The sequence below is a fragment of the Condylura cristata genome, unplaced genomic scaffold (genome assembly GCF_000260355.1).
Source record: "Condylura cristata isolate star-nosed mole 26May11 unplaced genomic scaffold, ConCri1.0 scaffold00001, whole genome shotgun sequence".
Taxonomy (NCBI): Eukaryota; Metazoa; Chordata; class Mammalia; order Eulipotyphla; family Talpidae; genus Condylura; species Condylura cristata.
This window is the reverse complement of record NW_004567102.1, coordinates 3,607,742-3,626,088: the sequence shown is the minus strand read 5'-3', so window position 1 is coordinate 3,626,088 and position 18,347 is coordinate 3,607,742. Positions and strand designations below refer to the sequence as shown.

The window sequence follows — 18,347 nt, the reverse complement described above, 5'->3', positions numbered from 1 at the left end:
CAGCTGCGCCACCAGGGAGGGCCCAGGTTGAACATTTTTTAATGTATTTTTACTTACTATCTTCTTTGATGATGTGCCCACTCAAGTCCTTTGTCTATTTGTTTTTCTATTAAGGTAATGTTGGTTTACAATATTATATGTTTTGATATTTTATAGTACAAGTGCATGCCCCTTCAAATGTATGTTGTCCTAAAAGTGAGCCAAACTAAACTTTATTGGGTAAGATATATACACCAGTGAAAAAACTATATAAAAAAGAAGCAGAGCAAAAATTATCACAAAAGTCAGAAAAATGAGCACCTCTGTGGGGAGAGATGGAGCTGCCATCAAACACGGTAACAAGTGTGTTGGCTTCATAATTATGCATTAACCATAATATTGATTTTAATGTACTTTATATTTGTATGTTATATTTCACAATATAGTGGGGATTACTAAATTGATTAAAACTTACTCATGAAAAAAGTAATTAGCAGTGTATGTCAAAGACTATTCAGTCAATGGAACAGAAAAGATACAACTGTCTAAGTTATGTGGTGTATATCAGACGTGTCTCTATGATGTGAAACATCATGGAAAAAATTGTAGAACTCTATTTCACACAAAAAGCTATTCCTGATAGTTTAAAGACCTAAATGTTGAAAGTAAAGCAATAAAAGTTTTTGGGAAACACATAGAAGAATATCTTCATGATCTTGAAGTAAAAAATGATTTCTTAAGTAAGACACAAAAAACACTAGCCTAAAAGGAAAAGACTGATAAAATAAGTAAGTTAAGAGCTTCTGCTCATTCAAAGACATCATACAGATTGAAAAGTAAACCACAAAATGGGAGAAATATTTGGAACACATCAACTTAACCAAGACTTAAGGTTTTACACACACACACACATATACACACACAAAGTACACACACACATATCCCTACAAGTCTATAAAGAAACAACTTTGCTAGGCTGAGTAATTAGTGAAGTTAAAACTGAAATTCAAATGAGCTACACACTAACTCAAACACTAAAATTAAAAATCTGATAGTATCATGCTAAGGAAGATGTGGATGATGGGAGTTGTCACACAATCCTGATGGGAACATAAATTGTATGGCCAAGTGGAAAACAGTCTGTTAAATATCATAAGGTATAATCTCATCTATGTGCCAGCCATGTCCAAGAATGTTCTTAGCAATATTTTTCATAATAGCCCCAAACTGGAAATAGACAATATTTTTCATAATACCCCCAAACTGGAAATAGACAATATTTTTCATAATAGCCCCAAACTGGAAACCATGCAAATGTGTGGATTAAAAAAAGAGGGGTATGGGGGATATATTTATCTTGGGTCCTGATGGCTTTTTTTTTTTTAAAGATTTATTTATTTATTTGTACATACAGAACTGGGGTACAGGCCAGAGGTGCAGGGGCGGCGAGAAACTTCACCAGAGACAGAGTGGGGAGCAGAACAGGCAGATCGATGAAATACACTGCTGAGGGGAGCAGCGGGCGGGTCAGGAGAGTTCTGCCACGCCATGTGGTCACCTCCGGGGCAGGTGGAATCGAACTCATGCGGAAGTGGTTTCAGCTTCTTAGTGCAGTGCTTTAACCCGCTGTGCCACCAGGGAGGGCCCCCTGATGGCTTTTTAATTCTGTCTCTAGTCTCTGGTGAGGCCCAATTGTCTTCTGTAATCTTTTCATACATTTCCTATTTTGCTATAGTTCAATTAACAAAGGGTCTTCTTATGGACCAAAATATCAACAGATGAAATAATTTGATGATTTGAATTTGATTAAAAATAATATGAAGTGGTAGAAGAGTGGAGGCATAGATGAAATAAGATTGGCCAGGAATTGATCATTCTTGAAGAGGATAATAGTACATGGGAATTCGTTATACTCTATTTTTATATGTTTGAACTTTCCTATAACAAAAAAAAGGAGCCTTACTTGTCAGAGATAATGAGTCAATTCACTGGACTCTTAACTGGATTCATATGAGCACACTGGTGATGTAAGTTGAAGAGTCTCTCTCAAGCCGTGAGACATCAAAGGATGACACCATGCACATTAATCCATTGCTTTAAAATTTCCAAATTTTCATGGCACTACGTAGAGAAGAAAGTAAGAATTGAAGAAGGAGCTGAAAGAAGATACTTTAGTGATTGACAAATGGAAGAGAAATGAACCATTCCAACTTTGAGTCCTCAGTTGAGTGTGATTCTTCCCTGACTCTGCAGCTTCATCTTCAGACCTGAAGGATTTCCAGGCCCCTCTTGAACTTTCCAGACTGGAGGTGGGGGTGGGGCTGCTTCTGAGCTGTTGGAATGAAAAGACCTACTGTTCTGATACTGGTTTTCCGTGAGTAGCAGGAAGACCTCATAGTGAAAGGTGTTTAGACCAATGATTTAAAATTGTGGTATAGAAAACATTGGTAAATAGGAGAAGCTGATTTAAAAAGGTGCTAATTAAGGGCTGGATACCAAGGTATTACCACATGATCATTTTTATTTTATTTTAAATATTCTTAACAGTTTTTTTTTAAGATGACTTTAATGCTACTTTTTCTTACTTAAATTATCTTGCTTTTCAGTACTGTCGTTTAGTTTGCTGGCAAGGCAACTGATTCCTCCTCTCAATGTCTCTTATGCAGCTTTCTGCTCTTCAGTAATTTATGTAATTTTTGGATCATGTCATCAAATGTCTATTGGTGAGTTCAGCACTAGAACCACAGGAGGTAGATGAAGTCTCCACCTCAATAATTTACTTACTGCTACAGAACCCAAGTTAAAGCTATATATAAGATAGAAAGGAGGCAAAAGATTGGATATCCCATGGATAGAATTACCCATAAGATGAATGTTCAGATTTTAGTAACTGAACACTTGTAGTATGTCATTATTAATGTCATCACTAAACAGTCCAGCAAGCTGTTTCCCAAAGGAATTAAAGGACAGAGGGACTTTTCTTGGTGAAATCACCACACAAAGGACTCTGACTGCCCTCAACCTGGAAGACCCAGAAACAGTTTTGCCCATACTTCCCAAGTGGATCCATCTTCAGGTAGACTCATAATAGCCAAACCCCATGGGCCTGATTTGCAATAATTGTGTCAATTTCATTTGCAATGAGAAAATGCTGTCATGGTAATTAAAGGAGTAAAATCCAGTGGATAAACACTTTCCTTCCCTGAATCAAAAGTCCATCTACTAATTTATAATTAGAAATGACTGTTAGACACACCAACTACTTAGAGGCCATACTGTCAGCATGTTATTTCACCTAGGTAAACCTGCACAGAAATCAAATTACAAAACTCCTCAGTTGTCTCAGAGGATAGCTATTGCCAACATTCACTCAATGAAGTGCCTGTGTCTGGACTTCTCTACTGAATAATTATCCAAGCAACCAACACTGATCATTCTAACACAAATTTTTCTCAAGATGTGTTTGTATATTGGGTGAATTACCATCCTCTTCTAATAGATGTGGATGAAACTAGGAGTATTACTCTCTTTTTAGAGGACAGTATTACAGATATTTACTAAAATATACACTGTATAGTAATTTAAACCAAGAAAATAATTTCGTTCCCATTTTTTCCAAGTTCCCAGGCCACTGAAAATACTAATAATGAGAGCTCTTAGAGTTTTGTTTCTATTACTTGGTTTAAAAATAAGATTGGTTTTTGTTCATGTAGATATACATGTCAACTGAGGATTAAATGAAGTTATATTTGAAATAGGTGTAGCTCATTGTCATTTTGCTCATAGTAAATATTTCATGATTGTTTTCATTCATGGTTTTTCTTTTTCTTACTATTGACTAGCTTTGTTATCTGATCCTTTCACTGCTATCTCAGCTTTCACCATCTCTAAGATCAGGTATAGTGACTGAGGCTGATATACATTTCTAGTCAACTTTTTTCCAAAGATTTATTTATGCACACAGAATTAGGGTACAGGCTAGTAGCAGAGGGTGAGGGGATTCACCAGAGACAGAGTGAGGAGCAGAACAGGCAGGTCTTCTGAATGTACTGCTGAGGGGAGCAATGGGCGAGACAGGAGAAGTCTGCTATGCCTCGTGGGTCAGCTCCCTGGCCAGTGGCCAGGGACAGCTTCACAGTGCTGCACTTTAATAGGTTGCACCACCAGGGAGCGCCCTCCAATCAATTTCTTTATAAATCCTACACCAAATGCCCATAATGCAGAAGTTAATACCGGATCAACAAGATCTGAATTTTCCAAGTTGGAGTTGGTTATAGTATGTGGAACTGGAGTTATTTTCTCTGTTCTTTCAGCCTTCTCAATGGTCATTTCTCAATAAGAAAAGTTCTCAGGTCAAGGACTATACACCATCAGATCATACCTTGCTTTAGTCAGTATCTGTCAGTTTACCTGGCCTTAAAACCTTACTTTCTGCTTAAACATCATCTTTTATAGGTACCTTCTTCCTTGTAAGTGCACTCATGATCAATGTCCTGAAGTCTTACCCCTTCAACAATGGCCACCTGCTACAGGGAACGTTCATTAAGGGTGATTTTTCTGACTCTGTCTACATTACGGCCTATAACAAATCATTGAGTGCAATGGCATCCACAACTTTTCTGACTGGGATTATTCAGGTAGGACCTGGGTCTCTGAACCTCTGAAGAATGAATGAGTGAATGAATAAGCTACGAGTCCTTTATAACTGTCCCTAATATTGATTGTGTTATATCTGCATTTTATCTTTGGAAAATGTGTGGAATATATAGATAAAGCTGTCTCCTCAGAGACAGCAATCCCTCCTCAGAAATCACTGACCATTCATTTAGGATACTGAACATTCTCATCAATCCCTTCTCTATGACTAAAAAAAGGCCCTTAGGACTATAGAGTTATATACATGAACTTACATTTTTTTAAAGATCATAAAATAACACTCCTAAAAAAAAAAAACACTCCTAATCTAAGATGCTACATTTTAAGTTAGTAAGTATTAAGAATCAGACCTGGAATCCTTCACCTGTAATTACAGGACCACCACTAAAGGACAATAATATCAATGACTTAGTAACACATCAAAATTTAATTTTTCAATATCTTTAATTTCTTCTGAGAGTTTACATCAAAGAGTCATCCACTGGATTAAAGTCACATATTTCAGCTTTATTTTTCTTTCTTCTTAACTAACACAGTCTGGTTTTTTTTTCACTCATCTTCCCCAATATCATCTTTTGTTAGGTAAGGATATATTGTGCACCTGCAAAGACAGTTATCATAGGGCCTTGATCCCAGCCCTGACACAAGATATATGAGCTCACTGAAATTATATTTGTGGGTTTCAGTCTCCTCATGTGTAAATGGGAATAATAATGTTCATTTTGCAAATTCTAAAGATTCAGTAAGAAAATGCATATAAATTACTTAACCAAATCTGTCATGTAGTAAGCATTAATAATTTAGAATCACCAGGTACTGAGAAGTTAACTCGGTGCTTCAACAGAGACCAAAAATAAAAAATAAGATATAATTCCAGTAATTTAAAAAAAATCAATCTTATAAGACTAAATAACAGGAAGTAAGTCAGCAACCAATTATCTAAATGACCTTGTGCAGCTTCTCTTCCCTCCTCTGAACCTTTTTCACCTAATAAAGGAGAAAATATTCTGTTTCCAGGAAGATGGAATAAATGTACTTTTCCCAATTCCTCCTGCTCAGCAAAACTAAAAAACAACTAAAAACCTTGGAGCATTATATATAAAATAAACAGAGGATGACTCTGAAAGGCGGAAAGAAGGCAGACTGGCTCGGAACTTCCAGATCCAAGGAACAACACCAGGGTGAGTTCCTGGGGTTTTCTTTTTGCCTCATATATCTCAAACTTGGAGGTAAAAAAAACCCAAGCAAACAGAAATCCAAAATGCCAACAGGTACAAACAAATTTTTAAAAGTCTGCCCTTTATTGTCATAAGACCAGGAAAGGATAGCAAACCTGAAAACCTTTACATATAAAACTGTTCTGCTTCAGACAAACAGGAAGAAAAAATCTGTGGAGTTATCCCCACTCATGTCAACAAAGGCCAAGTAGTGGGCCTAGAGTTCCCTCAACCAACTGTAATGAGATTCCAACACACCCCCAGTTGGGTTGTTGTAAGAGAAGGTCAAAGAGCACCCACTGAAAACCTGATGAAGAGTCGTCTTGCATCACCATTCGTTGGTAATGAGGACAGTGCCTCCTCTGCTGTCGTATCACCGGAGGTGATGTGGGAAGAAGCAAAGCCATTCCTGTTTCTCCCAACCAGGATGGTATTAGTGCAGACTGAATGGGGAGCCACAAGTCCCACCCCTGCCTGAAAGTAATGAAGAGTCTCTACTGCTTCAGATATCAGTGGAAGTTGATACTCATTACCTCTATCAGACAGTAACAGGGGGCACCTTCCCCTTGCACCCCAGCTTTGTCAAAACAAGCAAGCTAAATAGAAGTTTTAAATAAGATGCAGCATTTCATGGCATAGTACCCACACATGTCTGCAATTAACTTGAAAAAAGATGTCAAAACTGAGATGACAGAGATGGTAGCATTATCTTACAAAGATTTTAAAGTAGTCATCTGTTGTTGCTATCCCACCGCTAAGTTCGCCCCAATGTTAAGAAGAAAATGAAACAGGAGCCTGGAGTCTGTTTATTAGGACCACCCATGGGCATATATAGGTTCTGATATGCCTTGTACCATGGGGGAAAAACAGGAAGTATACCCGATGTGGGGGTGGGGTGCATGTTTGTACCGGGCTTGGGGCTTCTTGCAGTTTCTGCTAAAAACAAGGTAGTGGGCTGTAGCTGTTGCTGGACAGAGTGCACTGTGCTCTGCTGGCTTGTTTGTGGGCCTTAGTGGAGAGTGTGCTCACCCATGCACAACATCAGCCAGGGCGGACAGCTACACTTGAGGTCCTGTCAAGTTAGCCACAGTCATCTTAAAAATGCTTCAATGAGCAATTATGAACATGCTTGAAACAAGTGAAAAAATAGAAAATCTCAGAAGACAAATAGAAAGTCTCAGAAATAAATAGAAAATACAAAGGGGGACCAAATGGAAATTTTAGAATTGAAAAATTGAATAGCCAAAATTAAAAATTCAAAGGATGGGCCCAACCCAAAATGGAGAAGATTGAAGAAAGACTCAATCAACGAACTTAAAGAAATAATAGAAATCACGCAATCTGAAATGAGAGAAAAAGGCCAAAGTCTCAGGGACAGGAGTAACTGTAACAAAAGACCTAATATTTGTTTTCTAAGAGTCACAGAAAAGGGAAGTGAAGAAAGATGGGTCTGAATTTTTTGAGGAAATAATAGCTGAAGACTAACCCAAACTTGGCAAAATATATAATCTTACAGTGCAAGAAGCTGAAAAATTCCAAGCAAGATAAATCCATAAAAATCCACAACAGGACAGTCAGGGTCAAACTTTTGAAAACTTAAAGACAAAGGGAAAAATATCTTGAAAGAAGTGAGAGAAGCATTTTATCAATGGTAATTCTAATGACAGCAGATTTCTTACCAGAAACAATGGAGGAGTTGCACAATATTTTTAACTTGTTGAAAGAAAAGAACTGTCAATCGATAATCAAATACTCAGTGACAATATTCTTTAAGAATGAAGACAAATTCAAGACCTTCTCAGATGATGGAAAACAGAAAATTTATAAACAGATTTACCTTTAAAGAAAGGAAATTTTCCAAACAGAAAGAAATGATAATAGGAGGAATTTTGGAATATCAGAAAGGAAGAAAAGCAATGGAAAGAGTAAAACTAATGATAAATTTATTTTCCTTGTCTTGTCCTCTTGTGTTTTCTAAATTATATCTAATGATTGAAACAAATTATAACAATGTCCGATGTAGTTCAAGATGTATATGGAAGGGCCTCCTTGGTGGCGTAGGGGTTAAGTCTCAGTGCTGTCATTGCTATGATCTAAGTTTGATCCCTGATCAGGGAGTTAACCCCCATATAGCACAGCAGACCTCTCCTGTCTTGCCTGCTACTCCCCATAGCAGTGTATTTCAATAACCTGCCTTTTCTGCTCCTAACTCTGTTTCTGGCGAATCTTCTCACCTCCCCCACACCTCTGGCCTATAGCCCAGTTCTTCTATGCAAATAAATAAATAAAGTGACATTTGCCTTAAAAATGAATATAGAAGAAATATTGAAGATAACTTTTATAGAAAAACATAAAGGGAGATAAGTTTTCTACATGTGAAATTGGTAAAATACTGATACCAATGGACTGTGGTAAGTTAGTCATATTTATAATGAAAAACCTGGAAAAGCCACTTTTTCTCATGTAAAAATTCTCAATTTAATCAATATATATATAGAGAGAGAGTCTTAAAAATGTTACTTTAAGATATAATGTTATGAGATCTACATATTTTGTTCAGCATCAGCTGGATATTTTTTTCTTCATCAACGTTGTAATAAAATGATGCTGAACAGGCCCTCCCTGGTGGCGCAGCGGGTTAAAGCACAACACCGAGAATCTAAAGCCGCTTCCGCATGAGTTTGATTCCCCCCTGCCTGAGAGGTGACCACATGGCACGGCAGACCTCTCCTGGCCCGCCCGCTGCTCCCCTCAGCAGTGTACTTCGTCGATCTGCCTGTTCTGCTTCCCACTCTGTCTCTGGTGAAGCCTCTCACCGCCCCTGAGCCTCTGGCCTGTACCCCAGTTCTGTATGCACAAATAAATAAATCTTTAAAAAAAAAATGATGCTGAGGACCTGTTACACAAAGGGATATGCAACAGCTAAATGAGATTCTAAGAAATGTTCAAGTAACACAAAAGAAGTCAGGAAAAAGGAAAGTGCCAGACAAAAAGAAAAATTACAGATTTATGCCTTAACATACCAACACTTAAATTAAAAATAGAGACTGCTGTATTTACCTATGTGCCACATATAAGAAATATAAAATATAATGATAAAGACAGCTTAAAAGCAAAGCAGAGAGACATAGTATGCAAATGTTTATAAAAAGAAAGTAGAATTGACTATATCAATACCAGAATTTGTAGACTTTAGAATTGAGAAAATTACCATAGGTAGAAAGGAACAACATAATGATAACAACAACAAAAATTCAGTTTACCGAAAAGACAGCAATCCTAAAGGTGTATGTACCAAACAAAACTACAAAATATGTGAAATGAAAACTGATGAGATTGACAGTTAGAGTTGAAGACTTCAACACCGCTCTCTTAATATTTAATAGGAGTAAATAGAAAGTGGTCAGGGGTAGGAAAAAAATAACTTCAACACCATTAAGCAATAGGATTTCAGAGGCAATTATAGAACAGTTCATCCAATAACAGCAGAATACACATTCTTTTCAATGACCCATGGAACATTTATCAAGTAGACCATATACTGAACCTAAAACAAATTTTAAAAATTGAAACCATCAGAGTAGAATCAAAGTAGAAATTGACAATAACAAAGTTAACAAGAAACCTTCAAATACTTGGCTACTAGGCAACCTACTTCTAAATAATCCATAGATCAAAGAGGAACTAAAAAAGGAAATGTTTTTAAAAATACATGGAAGTAAAAGAAAATAAACCATACCAAAATTTGTATGGTTTAAAGCAGTGTGAGAGAAAATTTATAGACCAAAGCCAAAACAAGCAGAAGGAAGAAAATGGTGAAGAGCAAACATGAATGAAATTGGTTACTGGAAAGTTTAAATATTGATCATTCCATTTACATAAATTCTTGAAGTGACAAAATTATAGATAAGGAGAACGGATTAGTTGTTGCCAGAGAGTAGGGATGGAGGTGGAAGAAGGAGGATGGAGGTTGTGGATTGTGGTGGGATGTAAGAGGCAGGTGGGTGTGGCTATAAAAGAACAAGAAGGATCCACCTGGTGATGAAATTATTTTGTATCTTGGTTGCATCAATGTTAATATCCTATCAGGGGTATTGTACTACAGTTTTGCCAGATGTTGCCATGGGGGGAAACTGGATAAGGTGTACACAGGATCTCTCTGTATTGTTTCTTACAACTGCATCTCTCTATACAAATATGTATAATAATTGAAGTTAAACTTTTTAAAAGTCTGAATTAAATAATACATAACGTCTGTTGTGATGGGTTCGCCACTGTTCAAAGCACTTTACATGTATGATATCATTTTATCCTCACAATATCCCCCTGTATGTAGGTGAAAGTCATCATGGGTCCTTATTTTAAAGCAAAGATATAGAAAGGATAAGTGAATTACTTAAGGTATGTAACCAGTAAGATCCCAAACTGTGATTGATTCAGGGTTGTCAGCTTCCAGAATGTGTGCTCCAGATAATATTAAAAAGCAAATATTGTCCCCCCCCCCCCTGGTGGAGCGGTTTAAAGCATAGCACTAAGAAGCTAAAGCCACTTCAGCCTGAGTTGATCCCCATCTGCCCCCGAGGTGACCACACAGCACAGCAGACCTCTCTTGACCCGCCCGCTGCTCCCCTCAGCAGTGTACTTCGTTGATCCGCCTGTTCTGCTCCCCTCTCTGTCTCTGGTGAATCCTCTCACCCTCCGCATCTCTGGCCTGTACCCCAGTTCCATATGAGCAAAGAGTTCTGTGTCAAAAGAATATGAAGTAAAGAAATAACCTTTAGTGAGTTAGAGTTGTCTGGGAGGGAAATTACTATTTATGGAGATTTTCTTTTATTCATTGAACATTTAGGAGTGCTTTCCAAAAGAATAGCAGAGAAGTTTAATGTCACAGGTCAACTCGGACTGAATAACAATGGCTGCCTAGAAAATTATGCTAACACAGATTCTGATGTCACCTCACAGCAAGACACGGAAGAATTCTGTGATTAACGAGAGATATTTGCCATTTATAATGTGGAAAGAAGGGATGGTGTGAATTAATGATGAGCATTTGCATATGTCACTGTTACCAGACTTAAGTGCTTTACTTTGTATATAATGTTCATGTATGTAATTCAGATATAACAGGGTATGTTGAGTATTACCCCCATTTTATAAATGAGGAAATAAAAGCTCAGAGAATTTACTTAATGAATCCAAACTCAATCAGCAAGTGACAGCCAGGATTGAAATCAAGTTTGCCATCTCCAGGTATCATGCTTTTCACCAAACCTTGTGAAAGAGGAGTTTTATTGAGCTCTTGAGACTGTGTACACAGATCAGCAGAGATGGTGGAAAAGAGGGGTTCAGACATAAGCACTCAAGTAGGACTCAGCCAATCACACAAAAAGCAGGAGGCAGATTGACCTGAGAAGTACATTGGGCAGTGATGACAGGAGACTAAGTGGTAACAGTGTCAAGATGACTGGAAGCTTTGAAAACAAAACAACTTCAAAAGCGAAAAGATTTATTCTTCTAATAACAAGAATTTACTTTTCTGTTTGCTTGTTTTCTGAGAGTTCCTACTGCAATAAGCGATGACGAGAGGACAATAGTGGAATTTTCGTTTTCTTCATTGGGCTCTATTAGTTTTCTTAGCCTACCCTCTTTTTTCTTTCAAGGAAATAATTTACTCATTTAAAATTTTAAGATCAAATTCTAAAAAACAATGAAGTGGGGAGAAGTGAGAAGTGTTTCTCAGTAGTTAATCCATGCTGAAATTTGTATTTAGAAATATTAAAATTTCAAATAACTGTAGAATTCTTAAGAAAAGTAATAGATTTTTCACTTTAAGGACAACCATTAAGTGAACTGAAATGTATCAATAGCTTCCAAGTTAGAAAAGACATCATAGGGAGACTAAAAAGTATTGTCAATCCAATAGAAGCCAGGAAGGTAAAAGGAAGAAACAAAGGGGGGAAAAAACAAACATAACTCATGAAATATGGCTCATTTGGGTACTAAAAATACTATATCTATAACTAATGAAAGGATAAGTTTATATAGTAAAGACAAATGTGACTATATTTAGTAAGAACTAGCAAAGTTGAAAATGAAATTACATTGAGTTAAACACATGGAAAATATTTTTCTTGTAACCATAAGCCAAAATAGAAGCAAAGTTAGACTAGAGGTGTTAATATTGTACAAGGAAAAGGTAAATTTTGGGATAAAGAGGAATACTCTTTGGTAGTTAAATTAAAAAGCCTGTGATGATATAACAATTATAAACCACATGTGTTTGGGAAAAAGTCAAAGCATAAAAACAAAGCATCAAAATATATACTGAAAGAAGAAATGGACCAATCTATAATGCTAATGGAATATTTTAACAGACCTATATCAAAACAGATAGAATTTAAAATAAGTAGGAAATAATAATTAAAAAAAATCTTAAATGTCTATAGTACATAACATTGCATAAAAAAAGAGAAACTACTTTCTCTTTAAATATATGTGCAATTTTCTTAAAACTTAATATTAGATTCTAGTAAGACACTTCAAAATTCAAAAAATTATAGACCACCTGACCATAATATCAGTTTTGAAATGGACCCTAATATTGTAGCTAAAATTCAAAAGTATGCAAATGTTCCCTTCATTCTTTAATCCCATTTAGCTCCACAAGTGACTAATCCTTCTAGATTTTTGTTGTGTGTGTGTGTGTGTGTATGTGTGTATAGAGTTTATTATACATTAGAGAAGATTTTAAAATATATTTCTAGAATATACGTGTATATGTTCATCTAAAATACTTCTTCACGTCTTCAGGATATAAAATCCTGAAACATAAATTGAATTGCATCATTCTTAGTTAAGAGTCAAAGGCTAAGATGTTTGAACCTGCAACCCAGTTTTTAAAATTTTCCTTTGTGAAAAACTACATTCCTGCAAGGATATTAACATCTCCTGTAAGGGGTTATCAAAGCTAATGAAAGGGGCCTTGAATAGGTAGAGAAGCTTGCTCTTAGCATTTTGTCACTGCTAACCCCACAGTAGAATTTAAGCCTAACTGCTTCATTCTAGTGTGGTCTAGTAGGCAGTGAGGAGCGTCATAATCAACACCGAGAACCTACCTTACCTCATCACTTTGGTTGATTAGGGAGAGACAGAGCGTTATCAAAGGGGCCTAATCTAATGTCAAAACTTTCTGGTGTGCGTCTAGTTGTTGCAATTGCTGGTTTGATGACCTTCTGCTTCACTCTGGTTTTCTTTCCCGTCTGAACCCCCTGCAGTTATCAATGGGCGTGTTAGGTTTTGGCTTCATTGCCACTTACCTTCCTGAGGCTGTAATCAGCGCTTACCTGGCTGCCACGGCATTACACATTATCCTGTCTCAGTTGACTTTCATCTTCGGGATTACGATTAGTTTCCATGCTGGTCCTGTCTCCTTTTTCCATGTGAGTATTTTCCACTCTCACCCAGAATTCTGAATGCTTCTCTCCTTGCTTCTCAAAGGAAGTAGAGCCGAGTGGAGAGATTCCTGCATAGGCAACTGGGTCAAGAGGGTTCTAGAAGTTCTCTCTTCCAGACTCAGATCTTGATTCACTGGCCTGTGGGCCATGTTCTTTGTTGTATTTCCCTGGCCTTTTCAACTAACAAGAACTATAGTCAAATTTGGTCTTTAAGACACTGTATCCATGAAACACCTGATAACAGACATGGATCCTAAAACCACTCAGAATAGGGTCCTCCATGGTGGCAGCACTAGGAAGCTATCCACAGCCACTGTAACCTGAGTTCAATCCCTGGCCAGGGAACTGACCCACATGGCACACCAGATCCTTGCCCACTGCTCCCCTCAGCAGTGTACTAGATCAGTCTGCCTGCTCTACTCCCTACTCTGTCTCTGGTGAATCCTCTCACTGCCCCCACACCTCTGGCCTGTATCCCAGTTCTGTATGCATAAATAAATAAATCTTTATCCCCCCCAAAAAATCTCAGAATATAAAATGCTAAGTACTCCCTAAATGCAAGAAGAGTATAGGAGCCAAGCACAAGGGCATGAATGGTCCAGAAAAATTAACAAAGATTGTTACTAAACAAAATTCTAGGGTTTTTCCTGTCACATTAAGATATATAGGTGTATTCTCTCCTTTCTGGGCATTACTTTTTTTAATATCTCATTTTCAACTTAAAAAAAAACAAGTATCCATCCACACCTCTCACTAGTAGTAACATTACTACTAGTAATGCTCATAAAGATTTTTTTAATGTAAACAGACAGTATCAACATAGTTTATTTTTCACATTTCTCCTGACAAATGAACATTATTCAAAACATCCTGTATATACAGATAAGAAGAAACATACAAAATATTTTAAATGATTTACAACATCATAAAGATCTTTTTATATAGATTTAGGCAACTGTTGTATATCTTTCTTAGTCTCTGTAATTTTATTTTCTTTCAGAACATAATTAACTACTGTATAGCTCTCCCGAAAGCTAATTCTACCAGCATCCTACTATTTCTAACTACTGTTGTGGCTCTGAGAATAAACAAATGTATCAGAATTTCCTTCAACCAGTATCCCTTGGAGTTTCCCATGGAAATTATTCTGGTAGGTGTTTTGATGCCCCCAGATTCTTGGTTCAAATCATTTTAAAGATCTATCTTTTAAAAAATAAAAAGAAAGTAACCCAGGCAGGGACAGGTTCAAAAGAGATTGTAAAAAAAAAAAAAAGCATTTGGGCCCTCCCTGCTGGCACATTGGGTTTAAAGCACAGCACTGTAAAGCTCTCTACAACCGATGCAGCATGAGTTCGAACCCCGGCCAGGGAGTTGACCCACATGGTGCAGCAGACCTCTGCTATCTCTCCCACTGCTCCCCTCAGCAATGCATTTCAGTACATCTGCCTGTTCTGTTCCCACTCTCTCTGGTTAATCCTCTCACACCCCACACCACTGGTCTGTACCCCCATTCTGTATGCATAAATAAACAAATCTTTTAAAAAAAAAAAGCATTAAAAACTATATATATTGAATTGTGGCAAGGCTGAATACATTTTGTTTTGATAACCCTAACATGCTCATTTTCAAACTACTATTATCTACTATCTCTTTTTTATATCAGAAATAGTTTTTTTCCTTCTGAAAATATTACAGGCTCATTTTAGCAATTTTGAAAAATGAAGAGGAAAAATATAACTGCACTGCCACAAAATGGACTTCAATTGATACTTCTGATTTTAGTTAATATTTTCAAATATACAGCAGACATGTATTGTTTAACTCCCATCTTCTACATAGAGGTTTTGTTTCTGTTTTATAAACACATGTTCAATCTTTTATTCTCCTATGCTACAATAAAGGAATTGAGAGAGATGAGATGTTAAATACATCACCTAACCCCTGTCACTAGTAAGGGACAAGAGCTGGGGCTCACCTCTTTCTAATGATACTATTTCTTGCTTCTTTTTTAAAAAATCTGGTAAAATTAATCTTTGAAGTTATAATTTACATTTTTACAATAGTACAGATACTTGGATAAATAAAGCTCAGGTTTTTGAGTCAGCATTCCTCATATTAGCATCACTAACTCCTTGGGTGTCCATGAGAATTAATTTTCCCTTTAAGAAGTGTTCTGTCACATGTCTTTTGCAGCAACTTGGATGGTGCTGGAAAAGATCATGCTTAGTGAGATAAGCCAGAAAGAGAAAGAAAAATACCGGATGGTTTCGCTCATAGCAGGAGTATAGTGGACCAGGCGAGAAAATAATAAGAATAATGAACAGCCATATACCAGAGATATTTTGTGGGGGTGGAGTGGGGAATGGGATCAAAAATGGGGGGGGGGGAGGGAAGTGCACAGGACTATGGTGATGGCACACGGGTGACTCAGTGATGGGAAACCCATGGGGATTACAACTGAGATTTTTAAAAAAATGTACAAAACGATGTAAAAATAAACTGTTATATTATTAAAAAAAAAAGTGTTCTGTGGCAGAGACATTAAAGTTCACCGAATATCCCTGTGTTCCCTGTGTTTCCCATCCTCCCTGGTAGTTAGGCAAGACCATTGTAACTTTTGTGCCAAAGCATAGAAGACTAGGTGTGAGTCCCCAAGTTCTTTCTCCCCCGGTATGGTATTCATAGTGACTGTATTCTGAGAGAGGAGAGGCCCAGCTCTTATAAGTCTGGGTCCCTGATGCACTGTTTACAAAGATACAGCCCTGGAGAAACACTGACCCATAATGTGGTTTGCAAGACAAAAAAAAAATCTATGTGTTGAGACCCTAAGATCTCATGGTTTGTATGTTGCCACAGTATAACCAATCTTCTACTAACAGTTCTATATTCTTCATGAGTAAAAGAATATGGAATCACTTTGGTAACTGAGATTAACCTCTTGTCTCGTAACTGCTGTCTACTTATGGAGGTACATGTTCTTGATTCCTTTAAGACAATGTGCTTTTGGGGCTTGGGGAGGTGGAGTCGGGGCAATCTCTCCCTTTCTTAGAACACCAGCCCTGCTCTGGCGATTAGGATGCTGAAGCTTTGGAATCACCAGCAGATGGCATCTGTGACATAGGCATCAGCTTGCCCACTCTTCCTCTAATTTCATTTTTATTAAGGAATAATTGACATATAAAATTGTGCGCTATTTAAAGTATACATCATGGTGATTTGATATATGTATACATTATATACTACAAATACATTATGAGAGAATTCTAGTGATTAACATACCCATCACCTCATTTTATCTATCCATCCATCCAGTGAGAACATTTAAGTTCTGTTCTCTTAACAGATTTCAATTATATAACACAATGCTAACTAGTCACCATGTGTTACATTAGATCCTCAGACTTTATTTAGCTTATAGCTAAAATTTTGCCAACCTTTCCTTATCTACCACCACCCTCTTCAATCTCCCACAGCCCCGTTCCTAGCAACCATTTTTTTTCTATTCTTTGCTTCTATGAATGTGACAGGTTTCTTTTTGCTTTTTAAAATATATTTTTTAATTAATTTTTGAACATCCTTGTCTATTTTTTCACAATATAGCATTTCTCCCGTCAGGTGCAGTCACCATAGTCTTCCCACCACCAGAGTGCCCACAGTCATCCTCCACACTGCTCTGCACGCACCTCCCTGCCCTTCTCTACGCTCCCTGCCCCTCTCCTTCCCCTCCTGAGTGTCTCAGATATATGGGCTACTTTCAAGTGTCAGCCTTTCCATTTATCTTTGATCCTTTGTTTGGTATCTCTAGATTCCACATAAAAGTGAAACTATTCACTATTTATTTTCCTCCTCCTGGCTCACTTTGCTTAGCAATCCCTTCCATTTCCACCCATGTTATTGCAAAAGGCATGCATTTATCTTTTGATTGTTGAGTAGTATTCCATGGTGTATAGGGACCACATCTTAACCCACTCATCTATTCTGGGGTATTTAGGTTTTGAATTAGTGTTTTTGTGCTCTTTAGATAGAAACCTCAGAGTGGAATGGCTGTGTCATATGTTAAATCCATTTTAGTCTTTTGAGGAATCTTCACACTTATTTCCATAAAGGCTGTACCAGTCTAAATTTCCACTAGTAGAGTATTAGGGCTCTTTTTCTCCATACCTTTGCCAGTCTTGTTTGTAAATTTTTCTGATATGAACTATTTTCATAGATGTGAGATGTTATCTCATTGTGGTTTTGATTTGCATTCCCATGATGATAGTGATGATGAGCGTTTTTACATATGACTACTGGCCATCTGTATGTCTTCTTTGGACAAATGCCTATTTAGCGTTTCTGCCTATTTATTGATTGAGTTGTTTGTTTGCTTTTTTTCAGTTCTATAAATGCTACATAGATCTTTGTTATTTGCTCCTTACCAGTTTTATGGTATACAAATATTTTCTCCCATTCAGTAGGGTGTCTCATTATTTTAGTCACTGTCTCTTTCATTGTACAGACATTTTTTTAGTTTAATATAGTCCCAGTTGTTTACTTTCTTTGTTTTCCTTGTTGCCAGAGACTAAGTCTATGAAGATGCTTCAGAGATTTATGTCAAGGAGTGTTTTGCCTATGTTTCCTTCTGTGTATTTTATGGCTTTAGGTTTTGTATTCTAGTTTTTTTGGGAGTGGGGTTGATTTTCGTGTATGGTATGAGAAAGTGGCAAGTTTCATTCTTTTGCATGTGGCAAAAAAATATCTTTGTTCCAATGTATATACTTTTTTTTTCTTTGTCCTATATTAATCTACAAATGCATGGTTTTAATTCTGGGCTCTTAATTCTAATCCATTGGTCTGTGTGTCTATTTTTGTCCAGTGTCATGCTGTTTTAATTACTGTGGTTTTGTAGTATAGTTGGAAGTCTGGAAGTATGATACCTGCATTCTCTCCCTTTTAGTCAGAAAAGCTTTGGCTATTCAGAGACTTTTGTGGTTCCATATGAATTTTAGTAGTCTTTATTTATTTGAAGAATGCCATTGGGATTTTTGTTAGGATTTCATTG

The 18,347-nt window shown here is 36.9% G+C and overlaps 1 protein-coding gene across 2 annotated transcripts in view; it reads left to right on the top strand.

Annotated features, from left to right (window-relative positions):
* SLC26A8 (solute carrier family 26 (anion exchanger), member 8) overlaps positions 1–18,347 on the top strand; it is a 61,829-nt gene that overhangs the window by 14,921 nt on the left and 28,561 nt on the right. Inside the window, exons 3-6 of one of the 2 annotated variants that reach the window (XM_012720567.1) lie at positions 2,586–2,702; positions 4,435–4,616; positions 13,127–13,291; positions 14,307–14,456. In XM_012720567.1, the coding sequence (XP_012576021.1) occupies positions 2,586–2,702; positions 4,435–4,616; positions 13,127–13,291; positions 14,307–14,456 (614 nt within the window). The remainder of the gene's footprint in view (positions 1–2,585; positions 2,703–4,434; positions 4,617–13,126; positions 13,292–14,306; positions 14,457–18,347) is intronic. The other variant, XM_012720574.1, reaches the window with a different exon arrangement.